Genomic DNA, 20,782 nt, shown 5'->3' with positions numbered 1-20,782 from the left:
TCCAGTTCAGTTTCCAGAGGGGATGCTTTCTGTGGACAGTCTGCATGTCCTTCCTGTCTCAGCATGGGTCTTTTTGAGCTGCTGTGGTTTCCTTTTACATCTCAAAGAAATACTGTAAATGAAATGGCAATCCACGTAACTGCCCATCTGTGTGTGCCTGTAGTGTGTCCTGCAATGGACTAGCATCCTGTCTGGGATTCATTTTTGCTTCTTGCATCCACTTACGATGTGCTGTAGCTTCATGCTCCTAAAGTGGACAGAAACAATACTGGACAATGAAAGAAGGTCTGTTAGTCTTCACATATAACCAGTACAGGTGAGGCCTGTCATATCCATCCCCCACATTTGCCAGATGTAAGCACAGTCACAAGTTTATAATGTCCATGTGGCACTACACTACCATGAGGCATGAACTGCATATAGACACCTGTTGTCATTCTGATGACTCCTCTCCAGGTAGACACACTATTTGTTGCAATAGCTGCATATATTCTTTTTCTAGTGGTGTCCCATTCTGTAAGTATAGTAATACCATACAGGATAAGTGTCACTGGGGAAAATGGAATTGCTTAAGGTATTGAGGCTTAGCACCTCACCATAAACCTGGTTGGTCCATTATCCCTAAACAATGCCACCCTTTCAGGAATTATTTATGTACTGCGTGGGAAAAAAAGTACATATCAGAATCAAATATCAGTGCAGCAGTTTATTTCCTGACTGTACTGTACCAAATGACTGTATTTGTATTAGTATGAGTGCAGTTACTTGCATTCCAAGCATTAGCATCCATGGCACTGCTGCAGTAACTGGAGGGTAGCCTCACTGTAATCTAAATTTCTTAGTAAATCTTACACAAAGGTAAGAGGCTCAGAGTCCCATTTCCTAGTGGACATATGCCCATGTAATATATTTGTTATGAGTGTAGACAGAGCAGGGCTGTATGTATCAGATTTGTCTAATCATTTGGTGTCAGTGGAGTTTCTTGAGAATAACTGAGGAGTACTGAAAGGGGCTTTGTGGAGAGCTGTGTGTTGGGGGGGCTGTAAATAGGGTCCAGTAAGATCAGTTAAATGTAAAAGCTATAATTACAATAGATCATACATTTCTGCATGTAATGCAATATCTCAAGTAGCTGTAATCCTATGTACTCAAGGTGCACAGAAACATGTCCAAATGTGTCAAAACTTTAAGTAATGATTTTGCATGAACAAGACTTCTTTTCACCCTCACACCCAGTTGTATGTATAACCTCATTCCAGAGTCACTCCAACTCAGACAAAGAGGGAGCACTGTTAAAGTGTCAGCAGTGATCGCTGTTTCTCCTCTTCCCAGCAATCTCTGAGATATGTTATACTGTAAATTTCAATCCTAAATACATTGCTCCAATGAACAGTTATCAGCTAAGAATGAAGAAACACCTTGAGTAAACAAAACAAGCAAAGAGAGCTCAAACAAGTCATGGTAAACACTGCAAATACACTACCCTCTAAGCAGTTAGCACTCTGATTTCTTCATGATCACTTATATGTCACACGTAATAAGTACTAAAATGTAAACAAATTAACAAGACTTAAAATGCACATCTGTTTGCAAAGCATGTGCTGGCGAAGTACAAAGTAAAAAAGTAGTGTCTTGAGCCTGAATACAAAAGTACATGAAATTAAAACCTGAGCTTTCAAACTATTCAGCATCACCTGTTAGGTCACTGAGGATGCTAAAGCTACTCACTGAGCATGCTCAGAAATCCAGCTTTGCCTCTGAGTATTTTTTACGTACTTGTTTTAATCCTTAATATTATTTTAGCCTCTTCCTGTAATCCACACGAGTTATGGCCAGCCATCCTGTTTAGCTCACTGCCTCTACTGTTTTACCTGTAGTGCCAGTTTCACCCATCACTAGGTCGGCTTCACTTCTCTCTAGGTGAAAACTCTTGTATGCTGTTGGGTCAGGGTCACTATCATGGAGGTGGAGTCAGAAGGTCAGGTAGGCTTGCTGGGAATTACAGTACAATTCCTGTGAAGCACTGGGCGTGTGTGTACTTACATATGTATGCTGACAACATTTTGTCCATGCAGCAGGCATTTGGATAGATCCTCATAGCACTGCTGATGGTAAGCTTGTGAGAGTTACGTACATGGTCTCCACCAGGGAGGCAGTGCTGTTGTGTTTTCTGCGCTTGAAATAGGACAGCAGCCCTTCGGTCTTTTGGGTCTATTCAACACCCACAGGCAGCATCTAGCATCTAGGCACTAGCAGAACTAGAGTCACTAATATCCCAAACAGAAATCCATCCTTTGTGCAGGTAGGCTGACCCCACATGTAACATCCCTAAGATCTCCGAAGTTGGTCCGTGACAGTGAGCATGCTCAGAAGTGGAATTTTTGTACAAGATCCTTGACTGTATTCCAGATATGGAATATGCCATTGCTAGCTTGTGTGTATCTTTTCATGATAACAGTTGTATTAAAATGTCTAGTGGTTAATACATTTTGGCATAACTAAACTCTTGTGAAGAGAATGTATTTGCTATTTAGACTGTTTCATTTATAAACAGAGAATATAATTTTGTGAAAGTTACAAGCTTGGTTCTCATATAGGTTTAGCATTATCTGGGAATATTTACAGAACTTTCCTTACCTACATCATTAAACATACCCAGTTTCACTAGCTGTATTTTTGACGTTATAAGTATCCTACAAAGTTTTTTATGACATAGTCTACAACATTTCATACAGTTTGTACAAGTTGGCTAATGTGTAGTGCATAATTATAAAGAGCTCTAATAAATTCCTCAGCATTTATGCTCCATTGCTCAATCAGAAGGTTTTATATTTTTAGAACCATCGCAAGCCAGGATTCCTTTGAAAGCTGCTATTATAGCTGCTGAAATTTCAGAAAAGCAAGTCTGACTTCAGTGGTAATTCTGCAAATGAGATTTCAATGCATTTCTTGTATACAGTATTTTCGTGTGTGTGTGTGTGTGTGTGTGTGTGTGTGTGTGTGTGTGTGTGTGTGTGTGTGTGTGTGTTTTATCCTCAGGATTTACTTTATTTGATCTATTTATGGCTTTGAGGATAAAGAAATTATTTGAACTTCATTACTGCAGCCAGGTTTCATTCAGTATTTTCTGGTACATAACCAGGACTTCTGTATTTAGTAACAAACACTGCATCAGTTTGTATTTTCTGGTTTGAAATTTTAAATATCAGTGCACTATTTAAATGAATTAAAACAGATATTTTTGGTATTGTCTACGTAATGTACATCAACTGTTACTATGTACAAATTCCCAATGGAATATCACATCTAGGTCCTATATGGATACTTCAGATCCTTTAAAATAAGTGTCTTTCTGTTTTGCAGAGATCATGTAAGCCTAATTAACAGGGAAATAGTTTTGTTTTTCAAACTTATAATTTCCGTAAATGAGATACAGAAAAGCATAGCCCACCCATTTCAGCAGCATAGATGAATAAGGTGAATCCTAGTCAATTGCCCATTAATTGCACTAAACTCCTCATGTGGTATGTACTAACTAATCATGGCATTGGAATAAAAGAAAATTGTGTGCCACAGATAATCACAGATCTTTTAGTAAAAAAAAGTCATAATGGAAAGCTGGAAAAGTGCCAGAAACTTGGTACCTTGGTATGGTATGAATAAATTGCAATATGTATATGTGTATATCTATATCTATAGCTCTCTCTCTCTATATATATATATATATATATATATATGTGTGTGTGTGTGTGTGTGTGTGTGTATATATATATATATATATATATATATATATATATATATATATATATATATATGTCAATCACATGACAGCATTTACACAATTACAGGGGAAAAGTGGCAAAGTATTTTATAGCTCATCAATGGAAACAAAACTGAGAAGCTGCTGTCCCTGGTATCCATATCCCCATTAAGGGATATTTCAGGATAAGCCTTTATCACCATTGCTGTTTTGACTTGCCTTCATCAGCTCAGTAAGTTATTTAATTAAGAGGTTAGACAATGGCTTCATCTTAAATCCAACAAATCAAAGTTGTCAAGTGACTTTCCACTTTCTTTTTGTGGATAATTTAAAATTATGTAATTTGTTTAAACTGGAAGTGCAACTACAAGTGATAATTGTTTCTTATATAAAGCTTGATATAAGATTGATAATTTGCACTTGAAAAATATGCTGTGTTAAAAGCCGAAAAAATAATGAATGAAAAAATATCACCCTAGGAGAAGAACTGGAACAAAGAGGCTGTAAAATGTCTGTCAGTCAGAGGAAGATCACAAATACAGCATAAAAATGAGAAAAAAAGGTTAGTAAGGCTGTGACGACCCTCCACTGGACTGGTAATCAAGGAGCCTTAATCCTCACCATTGGCAACAGTGGGGGACGTTCACTGGGAGGATAGCAGGTACACACATATATTTCCATATGCAGCTCTCTGTATCTAGTGCAATTTCCTTTAAGAGCACACAGAGACCACAGTCAGTCCGGGACTGGTTTCTCACTCTTTCTCCAGATCTCCAGTAAGACTCCCCACTGGCACAGCTATAGAGTTGAGATCTAAGCTGAATGACCAGCCCATGACCTCCAGCATCCTCTCAGTTGAACCAGTGCTTCATATCCCTGCCCAAGTAACTGACACACACACTCTTTGTGGTTTGATTTACACACAGACACACATACCTGGGAAAAGCAGGCACAGGTTTACTAGCTATGCCCCCTTCTGCCAAGACGATAAGGTAATTTTCATGGCCACCATTTACTCCTGCCAGCTACCTTAAGGCCCTTAATAAAGGGCATCCAAGCTTAATGTGTAATATTAATATTAACACAAATGATAGTTTGATCAAGAGCAAGGCTGTTAGGAGTGGCCCACACAGTGCCACCAAATAAATATGCAAGTACTCTCAAAACTTAAATATCTCTACACAGATCAGCCACAACGAAAGGTTTAAATATATTTAATAATAAATAATAAATGAACAAGACAATGCTAAATATATATTCACAGTGACATCAGAGTTCAAAACCACAGGAAATATTTAAAATAACATTGCAGTGCAGGCTCACACAAATAAAGAAAAAACATCTAAATTTAGCTTTACTATATTCCTGACTGTATCTAAGAGAATTATACTGCTCCCTAGAAACTTACTTTATTAGAGTAAGGCAGATATGGTGAGTGGATCTTGTTGTTGGCAGGTCCAAGATGTAATGCAAAATGCCCTGTCTCACTAAGAGACTTCTCAAGTTAATATCTAAAATATTACTGCTAGGATAGCTTGCAGAATGACATCATTTCTGGTCATCTGACTTCTAGTTCCCAAGCCAAACCCCCCATTGCTAGAAGTTGGAGCATTTAGTATCTACCTGTAAAAATATACAGACAAGGCTTTTCCTCAGATCTTTGACAAATGCTGGAAGTCATAAAATAATTGTATTCCTTCATGCTTCAAAAGTAGCAATTATTTCACTCCAAGTACAATACAGAAAGCTTCCTAGCACAGACTCTGTGTCTCTAGCTGCATTGAAAGCTTGAGAGGTAGCCTCTTTATTGCATCCTATAAAGTAACTTAATTTCAGATATTTTTCTAAAGTTTACAAGACTGGGGTTAACCTCCTGTGTCCTAGTTTCCACTGTTAAAAAAACATACATTTAAACAGTTACCATAGTGCATGTACATTTTTGTTCTCTTGTAGTAGGACATACTGTGGATACATTTTAAACACAGCACTTTTACAAATACCTTTTCAACACAAACATCTATACAGACAGTTTGATATACACAACATGCTTTTCTAGTGCATTTGCAACACAAGCATCTTGTATAAGTCATTTTGATATTCACCAGTGACATATAATTATTGACAAAATTCCAGCTAGCTGTGCTGGCAGTATCTCCTTTTGTCACAAAGGCATACTTCAGGAAACTGAAGCTAATAGTGAAAAACTGGCATCAGCTGGCCTTTCATTTTATATCATGTAATCTTTGGTGTGATCACAAAAAAATACAAAGAGTGTTGAATATGTTAGACAGAGAAGGAAAAATGCTTCATACCTTTCACATGATAAATCAGTATATGTCAAGATTATATATCCTCCTGTCTAAAGAAAGCATAGTCTTACTCAAAGGGTCATAAGTCGCTACTTGGTGCCACTGCAGTCTCTCTGGTACACCCAGCTAGTTACTCCATCTCTCCATAAGGCTCTGGAGAGCTAGGGCTGGGGTAAAGTTGTGGTTTCCTATTCATTCATCTAAATTAAATTTCAAGATGGTGAGGGACATGCTTTGCTTTACAGAGAGCTGGAGCTTGTTCCAGGAGGTGGGAAATTCTTTGGGAAAGATATCTTTCACATAAAAAAATAAAATTTATGTTGAAGGATATATGTAAGCTACTTGATCTTAGTATTTGTGTTAGTACCAGTTTTGCAAATATGTAGTAAATCACACAAGACTGGGTCATTTACAGCTTTGTAGGCTAGTCATAGACGAGTCTGTAGGAGACAGAAATGAGACACAGGCCTTTTACATACTCTTGGGAATATAAGGAGCTCATACCCAAGATTTTGTAGTAAGCAGCTGCTAGGGTTTATCAGGTTGGATTGGGTGTTTGTACAGATATATAAAAAGGTCACATATATTCTAGTATGGCTCTGATGAGAGACAAGTAGAGGAGAATGATCGCCTCTTTTAAGGGAAGATGCTTTTAGTATTTAATAGGGCATGGTAGAAGGCTTTCCTAATGATAGAGGATACATGCTGGGCAAAGGAGTGTTAGTTATTCATGATGACTAGGCCTCCAATGACAGTGTCTATTTTAAGGGGGGTGTCATTTATGTGATTGGTGTGTTTGAGTTCCTGTTTCCCAAACTGGTCAGTGCTACATTTTTTTGGCGTTCATCTTCAAATTATGATCCTGACACCACAAGTTTATCCAGGTTAGGCCCTTGTGGAGAATCCACTTTGCACCCCCTCCTGTAAGGAGAGACCCCCACAACACCACAGCTGTGTATACTAAATCCACAGTCTCAAAACAGTGGAGAAAAATGGTAGCCTCAAAGACCACTGAAAGTGGCTTTCAGTGATGTGAATTAATACTAAACGTAATCAGACTGATTACTGATTACCATTGGTGAAGTGCCTGCCATGTAAGGAATGGTCAGTTTGAACAAACAGAATCAGGCAGTCAGTTGTCAACCAGTTTTGTTACTGTTCACATGTAGGACAAACATTTTGTATGACTGTCCAGGATTGTAACTGAATTAATACCATTTCCAGCTTCTATTCAACATTTGGGAGATCAGGCTGTTTGTTACAATACTCATTTAAAATGTTACTGTTGATGTATTATTTCGTCAAGTGCAAGTACATGTGAGTGGGAGGGTTATTCTGTATGGATAATTATTTGCCCTGAAGTTTGTGTTAACTTTTTTCTGTTCTTTGTTTCATGCATATTTCTGTAATGGCTTCAGTGCTTCTAGGATCAGTTAGATACTGCCCACAACTGAATTATTTATTTTAATAAAGTTTTCTCTTCACTGGTGTGTCATCAAAATGTGCTGACCTTTATATTAATTTGCCTCATTTGGTGGCACATGGGTAGTTATAACTCCCACAAGGTTAAATACAAGGACATTCAAGACCTCATCCCTGCAGAATTGCCATCTAAAGACTTTGGTGTAATGGAGACAATCAGTAGCATAAATCCCTTACTTATGGAATGTTTACCATTGCCAGGGTCCTGTTAATGGCATACCCCATACGTTTAGTCATTCTGTATTTACATTTTGGTTACTGTGTTAGAGCACTGATCACAGAATGACTAGTCACAGGCTCACTCTGAAATACTTAGAGTCATCCAAGGCCAGCTCCAGCAGAGAGAGAAAGCCCAGACTATGGCTCAGGAGACTCAAGATCAGTTGGTAGCTCTGGCAGGAAGAGGGTGGTCTGGAGATGTCTGGTGCCATGGTCCATCAAAGGAGGGGGTGGCACTGAAAGAGGTGGTCCTCTGAGTGGATGTACAGCCACCAAGCTGCTTCGGTGGTAACTCTCGTTGCAAATGCACATGAGCATATACCTACATTGGGGAAGGCATTGTGGTCCCCTCATAATATGGGTCATCCATCTCACCTCCCAAAGGAGAGGGACAAGCCTAACTTAATAGCCCCTCTTTTCCAGGATGCCTGTGAAAGTGAAAACCACCACTGAGGCTGGGTGTATGGCAGCTTTCATCCTCACTGGGTATTTCCCAGAACAAAGCAAGAAATAAGCTTTGCTGATTGGGGGAGTTGATGGTTGGCAGGCACAGAGGGGGCTGTAGGGGGTAAAAGCTTATAGAAAATGTATACATAGGAGCCCTCCCACCACTATTACCCCCTGCTGGGATCATGGTACGCTTCATGAGCATTTGATTATTCCATGATACCATCTTCTTCTGCACCCTGAATAACTTATCTCCTAGGTCAGGCAGAAGAAAGGACCACAGTGCTGCCCCCCTCCTTGTCCATGGCTACAGCTTAATACTGTAACTGGAAAGTGACTAGAATAAAGACAGTGGGGGGAGGGCATCCCCACATATGTGACAGATACTTGTTGTGCTTTTCTAGAAAGTGATCAGTGATCTGCTAGTGTTACTGCAAATGCTCCGACCAGCTATTCTTCTAATGTGCTGCTTTGTATTAAAGTATATTCTGAACTTTGTGTTTACTTAACATGTTAATTTTCCCTTTTATTTACACATTGATTTGGGCATTTTTTACATAACCATTGTGAACAGAGGTATTAATATCTAATGCTAAATTCTAAGTCAGTACTTGTATTACTTTAATGAATTACAAGTAATTAACAAAAACCCTGAAGAAACTCCTAATAGCAGACAGGCATCTGTTGTTCTTACCTGTAAGCTGTGGTGTATGGTTACAGGAAATGCATCACCTTACTGAATATAACTACATTAGATATGTTAATGGTAATACCAATCATCTGAGACCCTGAGAACCCTATACCTGCATATTGGTACCCATCATTTGATGTCCTGAAAACCCTATAGCGGCATACTGATACACATGATAACATTCATTTGTGAACAATACCCACCTTAAGGTTAGATTTAAAGTTCAGTTGTCAGCAGTACCCACCTTAAAGTTAGATTTGTATAGTGTTGTTTGAGTTGCTATAAGGCTTGCTCTATGAACAATATGCCTGGTGAAAATTTTTCTGTAAACAGTAAATGAGATGCAGCTCAAAGGATGTCATTGACTGCACACAAAATGTTTCCAAGCAAATCAAGGCTCACTGGGATACTTTTCTACCTTAGCTTTAAAGGGTCCTGATTTGTCCAAGATGTTACTTTCTTTACTAAAATTGTCTGTCTCATCATCCTGGAATCAATATTCTGTGTCCCAGTTCTTGGCAGTTTTCACCTACAAAAATGTCAATTAAATCTGTCAGTGTTCTAGTTGGCATACAAGATTAAGGCTTTGAGCTTTTAGCAAGCAGTTTCTTGTGGTCCAGGGTTTGATTTCCTCAGCTTCTGTTTGCCTATTGTGTGATGTTGAAAAAGTCACTTAACCAGATAGGGGATTGAGACAGTTGGGATATATTGTGACAGGCTCCTCAGGCGTCTTCTGGATCACATACCTATGGCTATAAATTATTGTGGCCTTTCAGCAGCACATCTCACTTATGAATTGCACAATTGTACAGACTGTGTGTTTTCAGTTTTAACATTCCAACTCATGCTGACATCAGTCTGTTTTAAACTAAATTGTTCCTTTTCAGATCCACTGGCTCTGTGGATCTTCTCAAATGTCTCCAGCTGTTTGCTAAGGCTTTCATTACCTTAATTAATTTAACCAGTTGCTAAACTTCTGTTTAAATAAGTAGTATGTAAATGGAATAATGGGATAGTGCAAAAAAAATTTCTGTTGTTTCAGGGGATCCCTTTGCTGTCAGTTAAAACCCAGGATGTATCTACTGCACTGCTTTATCACATGGCAACCAGCATTACTGAAAGTGGACTTCAGTCTGAAACAGCAGCAACACTTGTTAAATGTTTGCTGATGCATGTAATATCAGCCTGCACTTCAAGATCCTCTGAAAGCTTGCTGGTAACACTTTCCAGCTGCAATACTGAAGTAGTGGAATACTCTTCCAACATACTTCCACTTGTCTGTGTGTCCTTGTTTTAACCTGTAATACATTTAATAGAGTTCCTTCAGGCACTGAAGAAATGTCTTCACTATCTTCTTCAATCAGGAAATGTACTTCTGTTTTCCAAAGCAGTCATACCAGTTTACTGTCTCTGTTTTCATCAGCGTTATCTGCCATATAAGACGTTTTGCATATTACTTGCATCCTTTTGCCCTGGTTGCTCTGTGGTGTCCCTTTGCCTACTGACTTGGTGTTTTTTTTTACTAATTTCAGAATATTTTAGCTGTAGCTGTCAATTTTTCTTCACTTGCTCAGGCTTGTAGACCTATAAAGCTGTGGAAAAGTAATCCCTCAGTGTTTCTAGCTCACCTATTTAGTTCACAAAACTTAACAGGAGTGCTAATAGTAGCTTATGATGGGATTTTCTTAATGGGTACAAGGATTAAAAAACAATTCCAATATTCTAACCTGCTTGTCAGTATTCCTGTTCCACAGCATAGAGGATGGGCATGCTTTTCTTTCTGTTTATCTCTATGTCTGTCTTTTTAGCGCTTTTCCACCTCAAAGTTAAGGCAGCTCACTTGTTTTTCCTCGCTGTCGGCTCACAGCAAGGGTTTTGTACACTGATTTACACAGACAGACATTGTAACAGACATTGTAACAGCAGAACAGTAGATGTTCCTTAGCTTCATGGCTTGGAGGACACAGCAGAAAGAGCATGGCACCTTTTCAGACTGCAGAACAAGACATGGGCAGGGCTCTGATCTTTCCTCAGTAAAGCACCTCATGTGTAAAGTTCATTGCCTTCTCTTATCTGATAAATAATGCTGAACACTGATAGTAGGATCACAGATGTAGTTATTCAGCAGATTTTTTAATTATTTCTGTGAGTACACTGTACGTCAGCTTGAGTTCAGAATCTATACAGATGAAATTTATGAAGACAAATCCTACACTGACTTGTGTCTTATGGACAGGTATAAATACCAAAAGCTGCTTACATTGTAATACAAATGTTGTAGGGAATTATTTATCTTGGTGTGTGAGGCACTAAATGATAAATAAAATTACAGGTAATTCTAGGGCTGGAAGAGGATTGTTGCACACAGACATGCAACAATAATCTATATATATTACAACGTAACATGACTAATGATAAAACCAGTAATAAAGTGTTCATATGTGCACAGACACTTGCATGAGCGTGCACGCACACAGACATGACTAATTGACTGCAGCTTGTAAGAAGTAACTGCAATGATCTAAATACCCATATTTTATGCTAACTACATTCCTCTGATTTTTAAATGGATGTCCCTGATTTTCAAGACTTCTGTCCCTAATTTTCTCATTTTTAGGTTGGGAGTATGATTTCAGTAGAAATGGAAAACAAGAAAGAGAAAACTGAGGTTTGCCAAAAGACAAAAATACAATAAAAAGCTTGTATAAGATGATAACTTGAAATCAGAGCATGTAAAAGGTCAGTGACTAGCACCTCCAGAGCCATGGCAGCAGATACAGAAGTTGGTTCTGTCTGAAAAAAAAACACCGTTTTGTCATGGCGTTTGATGCTAGCCTCTATTAACATATCTTGCCTGTTATTTCTAAATCCAGGTCAAAACAAGATATATGCTCATGTGTCATTATAGCTGCTCTAGATACAGACAGGACACATAGTGAAAGTGTTAAATTTAAGTAGGATATTTTCTACCTAATGTTTTTACATACAAGATGCCAGCTGAGTTCATGGAAAAGTGTATGGTATGCCTGATACGGATGTCAACAGCTTACATATTCTTTAGTTCTGCATCATCTACTTCAGTATATTGTAACAGGGAAATTAAATACTCACACCTATCTGCCTGGTAGTTGACAATAAACATTAGAAAATGTAAGACTCTGATGGTCAGGCTACTAATGTATTGTTCTAGCAAATGCATTATACACTTTAGGTTCATTACCAGTGAGATTACAAGCATCTAACAATAATTTCTTTGCTGCCTTGGTGTCAGTCTAGTCTAATTCAGTAGAGTGGTACTTCAGCAATTTCTCACTGTTTTCAAATTCAGTATTTGTCATCACTTCTAAAGCTGTGGTTACTCAAACATCATATCCCTTAGGACTGCATTGTTCTCCTGAGATGGATGCTTAGCATGTTACCACCTCTGTCCAGCTTAGCTCCAAAAAAGTCTGTAAAGTAGTTCTCGTTGAGTGGATATGTCTGCTGCACACCATTCAAAATGTTCTTTATTCATTTAATGAATTAGTAGTAACTGACATCTGCATGTCCTCCCCACAGTCGAGTGACCTCCGAAAGACATGCGTGAATGGGCGTGCCTTCACTGAAGGTTGGGCGTCAGGCTGGTAACTCGGCACCATAAAAATCGACTGCCAATCATTAGCAGACCGGAGTTCCGCTGTGGCGACCCCTAACCGGGAAAAGCCGAAAAGACAAACAATAGTAACTGACATCGTCATAGAGAGCCAAGTCATCATTCTCACCATCAGATTAAATCTACAGGAGACTTTGAATCGGAATGGCTACCTTTAACAAATATGGGAAAGTCATAATTCTGATACCACTGATGTTTCCTTGTTAAAATTAAGGAAGGAAAATCAAAGCACTACATTTAATTTCCACATTATGTCAAGTAAATTTCTACCATCGTGTTCCATGGGTGGGGAGATTTCACTTCAGAGAAGTCCCAGCCACTCCTTCTTTCCTAATTAGTGCTGGAACTCTTGCTGGCAAGTAGCAGTTAAAACTCTACCCATTTCTAAAAGCTGTGCCTGCAGAGTTGAGCTTGTACGTAATAATTAAGGGTCTTCTGAGATAATTTCTGAGACAGTAAAAGGAGCTTTTCTGTCAGAGTATGCATTTCTTTGTTCTAACATTCTCCCGCCATTGAAGTCAAGTAAATAGTTCACATACACATAGAAAATAAAGGTTTTTGACTGTAACTGCCCCCTTAATCTGCAGGTTATCCGAATATCACGACTGAAGTTAGTGACTGATATGAAAACTGAAAGTTAATTATTTTAAATCAAAAGTGATGGAAAGGTAACTTCTTGATGTAAACAAATAATCAGATATACTTTCAGTAGTGTCATTAAATAAAAATCACAGCCTGACAAGTTGTAGTGATCTTCTTCTATGACCATGGCTAGAACTTGCCATAAACCTGTAGCTCAAATATAAAAGTGTGGGATAGCATATACAATTGAGGCCAATGACTCACGTCCAGACCCAGAGAGATCCTGTGTTCATAGAAAAACAGGAGCCAGGCAGGCTGCCAATAATAAGAGCTATCAGCTACAAAACCATTTTGTTCTGACAGCTTCTTTCCACAATTACAATGCATCAGGCAAAAACTGACTGTAAAATATAGTAACTGATACATGCAGTCACCTCAGTTTATGGAAATCAGTTTCTGATTTGAACTAGTTAAAAAAGGTCTTGGTAAATACTCAGGACATACTACTACTACCTTCTTCACATGACTGTTTATCCTGATGATATAATGCCAGGTTCCCAAAACAGGAAATTTGCTGGCAAATAGGTGAATGCTAACTGCAGTGCAAGCATAGTTGCCTTGTTTGCTGTGCTGAGACTATAGACACTTCAGTAAGGCGTTAGGATCTTGGAACACTTGTTTAACTGATCTCTTTTACCACAGCGCCTCAGTTACTGCTTGGCTGAATTCCACCACTTACAGTAAAAACATTTAGCCTACCTCATAAAAGTCCACTGAATGTAGTGCCAAAGCCGTTATTGGCTTGAAATGTCTTATATGCCCCTGGGCAATATTAGTCATGTGGAAAGTGAATCCTTTGTAAGAAGTACAATTTCAATGATTTTCTTTTTTCTTTTTTTGGGCAGTGCAGCAAATGATATGTTGATCAATGCCTTGTTGAGTTTTAGAAGTGTATTTGTAGAATTTATTTTTTATGTTTTACATTAATGCTGAGCAAAATAGAGACATTAATTGACTATAGATCATGTCTTGAATGTGCTTTTGTATTTTAGGCAGCCATACTGAGTACCTATCGGATTTCCAGCTCACATTATTTAAGGCCCTGACTGAAGAAAACAACATGAGCTTCTCTACACTTATGTCAAGAGGGACAGTTGACACCCTGGAGCATTTGCAGTTGTTTACTGCCCAAAACTTGGAAAAAGTAGAGATCAACAAATACTATGAAGTCATCAGGGAATTGGGAAAGGGTACTTATGGAAAGGTGGACTTAGTGATCCACAAACAGCAAGGTAAGTAATATAATGTGCACAGGTAACATACCTAAAACTTTCTGAAATGTGAGCAGATGTAAACTGCACAAAGAATCAATAGTTAGTAGTACAGCACAGTAACCACGTTTTGACTAGTGCTTATTAGGAACATAGCCCATAAAGACAATATGGCACACATGCGGCTACTGCTGTCATATGAAGAGCAGACTTAATACCTGGGTGTGAGATTAGTATGCTGTTAAGGTAGCCATCTGCAGGTGGTACTATATCTTCTTCAGACTTGGAAGCAGGCGGCATCATGCTGTCTTAACGGTTGGCTATAGTTGATTCTTCAACACTGGTAAGAGGCCATGAAATCTACTTCAGCATCTCACTGGCTGACATGACATCAATAGCGGACCATACATGGTTGTCCCATGTCACCAGCTTAACTACGTGGAGATGGTTCTTCAGCACTATGATACCTGCCTATGAATGGCTCCACATTGCTTTGATAGGCGGCTGCAGACGTGTCCCACCGTTAGTAGTTGCTTGTATATGCTTCAGTACCTTCCTTATATTCTCAACTAAATGTTTTATATCACTTTTATAGTTGTTGTTCTTACTTTTATGCTACATAGATAGTTCTACACCAGCTTGCTGGATGGCTGCAGAGGCTTCCACCTCACACTAATATTGTACACCATTTGACAGTAAGCAGTAGATAGCATGATATTACCTTATTATCTAATTGCTTATAAATCCACATAATCTTATTGGATTATTACAGTTATTTTTCTGTAATTTCTTTGTATGGCAACATATGATTCCATACTATATTGAAAGGTGGCTATAGATGGTTAATGCAACTTTAACATGTTCTTGCACTACAGTTAGTTGTGTGTGTGTGTGTGTGTGTGTGTGTGTGTGTGTGTGTGTGTGTGTGTGTGTGTGTATGTGTGTGTGTGTGTGTATGTGTGTGTGTGTGCGTGTGTGTGTGTGTGTGTGTGGTTCTACACCATTTTGGTTTTTCATTCCATATGTTTCCAGAATCCTTTTAGCTGTAGGTCCCAGTCTACCCTAATAGTTAGCTGAGGGTAACTAAGTCTCTCTTGATCAGTTGTTATAAAAGTCCCAAACCCAAACAGCTGTTTATGGCTTCAAATTGTGTTAATATGTGGTTCCATATAGTCCCACAGTAATTAGCATAGCTGGTAACACTCCATCTTTTTTAAACTACACATTATTACATTTTAATAGTAATGCAAGAAAATACATGCATTTGCAATCCAGTTGAACAGCTAGACATCTCTAAAACATTGACAGACAGGTTCACCATCAGCATTGCTTTTCATAATTTTATCAAAACAATGATTACAATAGTACTTAAGATGTATATCTCACTTAGTGGCACAATCCCCAAATTATCACATATCGAGAGTCCATATATTTTCCTATTTGTATAAATTCTGTCCCCCACCATTACACACCAATAGACCATGTATTCTGCCTACCACTGTCACACACCTACAGACCATGCATTCTGCCTCCCACCAACACAAACACACCTACAGACCATGCATTCTATATCCCACCGTCACACACCTACAGACCATGCATTCTGTATCCCACTGGCACATACCTACAGATCATGCATTCTGTCTCCCACCAACACACACATACCTACAGACCATGCATTCTGTATCTCACCGTCACACACCTACAGACCATGCATTCTGTCTCCCACTATCACACACTACAGACCATGCATTCTGTCTCCCACCAACACAAACACATCTACAGACTATGCATTCTGTATCCCACCATCATACACTTACAGACTATGCATTCTGTATCCCACCATCACACACCTACAGACCATTCATTTTGTCTCCCACCATCAAACACCTACAGACCATGCATTCTGTCTCCCACCATCACACACCTACAGACCATGCAGTCTGTCACCCACCATCAAACACCTACAGACCATGCAGTCTATCACCCACCATCGCACACCAACAGATGAACACGTATTTCCCATTCCAAAGAGTAAATGACCTTTCATGCTTAAAATACCCTGGGGAAAAAGTTAAATCATGTTATATTGCATGCATCTCACGCAACACCATCTGCAGAAGGTAACCTGTGCAGTACTAATGCCCTTGGAAAAGAACAAAAAAGACCTTAAGTCTTCTCACTTTAGAGTTAGCATATGGTCATCATAAAAGATAAATATTTAAAAGAGTATTAGAACTTTTTTGCAATGAAATAGAGTCCTTTTTAGTCCATTCAGAGATTACTTTTGAACCCATGGGGTATCTAGAATGGAGGAAATGGTTATACAGTCTCATATTATTTGCAGGCCACTTTACAGAAAGCATTATTACCATGCTAAATTGTGTATTTAAAACCTCACCACATTAATGTTCATAACTGTTGTGTAACTGAGTCTCATTATCCTGCAGAATGAAATCATCAATCTCTTCTACAGAGTCTTGCATTAAAGCCATCTTTTTCCTCTTCTGGTCCAAAATTATATACACAGCTCAAGGCATCTTGTGTATCCACAAATAGTTTCACCCCAAACAAAAAACAATCTTGAAAAGCACAAGGTACAAAATCTTGAATTTTAAGTTTCTTAACCGTGCATTTCTATGTGACTTTCAGAATTCAGACACTTGACCTGCATATCTTATTTATTTATTGACATTTGTTAACCGGGTTAGTCCAACTGGGATTTTGTCCCATTTTCAGTGGAGACCTGAGGAGAAAAGCTCCAGATAGTACAATAAAACATTACAGTAGTAGACAAGCACAGCTAACAGAATAGAAATAAAACTAGCATTACAGTAATAAACAATAGAAAAGCAACACTAACAACAATTAAATGACAGCAAAAACGTTTTTTCTCTCAAGATACTAAGTAACTGTACTAGTGGGGCAGAGTGTGACAAGGATCAACAGAGAGTGATTCCAATGTGGGGGAGGAGAGAACTATGTAGGGTCATAGCAGGGGCAGATTCTGGAATTGAGTAAATGTGTCTTAAGTTTATTTTTAAATAGTGGGGTGTGAGAGATTGAGCGTATGCCAAGGGGAAGTTTGTTCCAGGTTTGGGCCACAGAGTGTTTGTAAAGTCGCTTACCTACTGACTTATTTGGGTGGCAAATATCAAGCAGTTGTTGATTAGAGGTGCGGAGGGGTCTAGATGGGGTGTACATAGAGACAATGGAGATAAAGATGGACAGTAGGATGGTTTAAAGAGCATAGAGTACAGCATGTGAAATTGGTAGAGATGTAGTAGTTGTGGGAGTTCTAGCCATTGTAGAGACTTTAAAGCAATACAGTGGTGTGAGTTGTTTGGGGAGTTAGTGATGAATCTGGCTATTTTGTGGTAGGATTGTTGGAGTTTGTTCACAGTAGTTTTTTGGATATTTGTGAGAACTGGAGCGGCATAGAGGAGAGAGGGGAGGAGAAGTGCTTATCCTAGGGTGAGTATAGCTTCGGGACTGAGATATTTTTTGTTTCGGTATAACAGACCTAGTTTCTGATGTGTTTTCTTTATGCATTGCTGTATGTGTTGACTGAATTTTAGTTCATCGTCGATGATGACCCCTAGGAGTTTGGTGTGGGTGTCAGGTAGGATAGCTGTGTTATTACATGACTTAATGATAAAGGAGGATTTATGATGAGTAAGAGAGTGGGGCATAAAGAGTAAGAATTTGGTTTTTGTGGCATTGAGGATCAGTAGGTTTTCTGAAAGCCATTGTTCAGTGGAAAGTAGAGCTGTTTGGGTTAGGGAGTGTAGGTCAGAGATGTTGTTGGATGTAGAAATGATTGTGGAGTCGTCTGCGTATTGCATGAGAGAAGACTGATAGCATGAGGTGAAAAGATGATTGGTGAAGATTTTGAATAAGAGGGGACCCAAGATAGAACCTTGTGGAACACCAGTAGAGATAGGCAAAAAAGTAGAAGGGGAAGAGAGCCATTTGACTGATTGTTTGCGTCCAGACAGATAGCTAGCGAACCAGCTGACGGTGGAGGTGGAAAGGTGAAGGTCAGCAAGTTTAGACAGAAGTAATGGATGATACACTGTATCAAAAGCTTTGGAGAGGTCAAGAAAGAGACAGGAAGTAAGTTTATTGTTGTCCAAAGATTCTGCAATGGTGTGAGTGAAGGAGAGTAGAGCACTAGTTGTGCTGTGAGAGGGGCGAAAGCCATGTTGAGTAGGGGTGAGTTAGTTTTGATTGAGAAGGTGATGGAGAAGCTGAGTGTGGATACATTTTTCTAGTATCTTAGATAGTGGGGACAAAATGGCAATAGGTTGATAGTTTGAAGGGTCAGTGGAGTTACCTCCATTTTGGAGAGGGATAGTGTAGAAAGATTTCCAAAGGGTAGGAACAGTAGATTCTTGCATAGATCTATTTATTAATATTGTCACTGGGTAGGCGATAGAGTCAGCTGCGAGTTTGAGGAAGGTAGGATGTAATTTGTCAGTAGAGGGGGAGCAGGGTTTGAGTTTGAGCAGTAGAGATTTGATGTAGGAAATGGGAACAGGCTTAAAGGAAAAAGAAGTAGTGTTGGGGGTGGGTGTGCGGTCAGGTAAAGTGGAAGAGGTAGGTTGAGAGGGTAGGAGATTTTGGATGGAGGAGATAAAATGTGAATTAAGCAGGGTAGCTGTTTCCTCATGAGTTGTGTTTGGGTAGGGTGAGGAGTTAGAGGGACTACCTGGGTAAAGGATGCAGTTGAGTGTTGTCCAAAATTTACGAGGATTTGAATTAGATTTGTTCTGGCCTGAGCTATAGAATGACTTCTTGTCTATTATTGCCTGTTTTTTAGCAAGATTGCGTAGTTGTTTGTATTTGAGAAGAAGAGATGTTTGTTTACATTTGATCCAGGCTTTCCAGACATTGTCTCTTTGTTTCATGATTGACTTAGTTTCTTTTAAAAGCCAGGGAGCATGATTGGATTTCACTCTAATCTTCCTGGAGGGGGCTAGGGAGTCCAGAGTATTCAGGAAAATGTTGTTAAAAGTGTTGACAGAATAATTTAGAGGGAGTTGTCTAAGGATGGACCAGTCCATGTTTTGTAGAATCGAGTTAAACTGTGAAGAATTAAATGTAGATAGTTTTCTACAGTCTTTGAAAAGGTGAGGTTTAAGAGTGTGGGAGTTGTATCTTAGGATGGAGGTAGGGAGATGGTCACTAAGGGAGTCTGATAAGGCTGTGGGCTGGTGGTAGAGATGGGGGTGTTGGTAAGAATCCAGTCTATTATGGAGCTGGAGGCTGTGGTTTTGTGGAAGCGATTGGGGATAGAAATGAATTGGTGGAAACCATGAAGGTGAATACTATGTAAGGGTGAGTCAGTAGATAGTTTTGACCAGTCTATATTGACATCGCCAAGAATGAGTGTTTCATAAGGTATGTTGAGAGTGAACCAGGATAAGATGTTTTCTAGAATGGGTATATTGTTGCCAGGAGGAATATAGATGGAAGCTATAGCCAGTTTTTTGTCGGGATTTAGATGAATGTTTAGAATGAGAAGTTCAGCAGGGTGGAAACTGGGAATAGATATAGGGTAAGGTGAAAGGTTGAGGGTGTTAGAGTAGAGGATGGCTATGCCACCACCTTTCTTTGAAGGTCTATCAGAGTGGTAGATGCTGCAGCCAGGAGGGAGAATTTCACTATTACAGATATGTGGCTTGAGCCAGATTTCAGATAGGGATAGGATGTGAGGGGTTTTGTAAGCAATCCAAGAGTGTAGCTCAGTAGTTTTATTAGCTAGGCTTTGAATATTCAGTGAATAAAAGGTTAGGTGTTTACATTGAGGTGAGTTATGAGACAGGGGTTGTGTGTTTGGTAAGTTGTTAGAAGAGAATTCTGAGGAGGAGGTAGATAAGGTAGATGGGGGGATGGGGAGAGGGAGGTGTAGAGGGGCCTGGATTGGGGTGGATGTCCCCGGAGGACAGTAGGTCTTTAGTGAGAAGAGCAATTGATGTGAAAGGTTGATAGTATTTGGGTGGTTTAGATTTAGCCTTATTAGATGGTTTGAGAACTCGTAGCATGTGTCTTTTATATAGAGTTGAGGTAGAGGTGTTAAATAGGTTTGGAGAGATGGTGAAGCAAGAATAAGTAGGAAAGCTGTAGAATGAGTGAGATGTTGGAGAACAGAGGACTGGATATATGAGGTGGTAGTGATAGGAGGTAAAGATAGAGAGTAGAGTGAGTAGTGTTGCAGATATAAGTAGATGCAGCATGATGAGTAGTTTGGATTGGGTGTGGAGAGAAGAAGTTAGGAAAGGATGTGGGAGTGGAGATAAGCAGAAAGTTGAATTGTAGTGGATGGCTTGGCAGGAAGGGGAGGGATGGTTAAATATAAAGGAAACT

General features: G+C 39.2%; 1 protein-coding gene across 1 annotated transcript in view; it reads left to right on the top strand.

Moving 5' to 3' along the window:
• Positions 1 to 20,782, top strand: part of LOC122799217 (serine/threonine-protein kinase SBK1-like) — a 175,752-nt gene that overhangs the window by 124,107 nt on the left and 30,863 nt on the right. Inside the window, exon 2 of the mRNA XM_044068135.1 lies at positions 14,195 to 14,434. Within this exon, the coding sequence (XP_043924070.1) occupies positions 14,263 to 14,434 (172 nt within the window). The 5' untranslated portion in view covers positions 14,195 to 14,262. The remainder of the gene's footprint in view (positions 1 to 14,194; positions 14,435 to 20,782) is intronic.

The sequence above is a fragment of the Protopterus annectens genome, chromosome 4.part0 (assembly GCF_019279795.1).
Source record: "Protopterus annectens isolate FY-2018-M chromosome 4.part0, PAN1.0, whole genome shotgun sequence".
Taxonomy (NCBI): domain Eukaryota; kingdom Metazoa; phylum Chordata; order Ceratodontiformes; family Protopteridae; genus Protopterus; species Protopterus annectens.
Note: the sequence above shows the minus strand (reverse complement) of the source record. Positions and strands in the feature narration are given on the sequence as shown.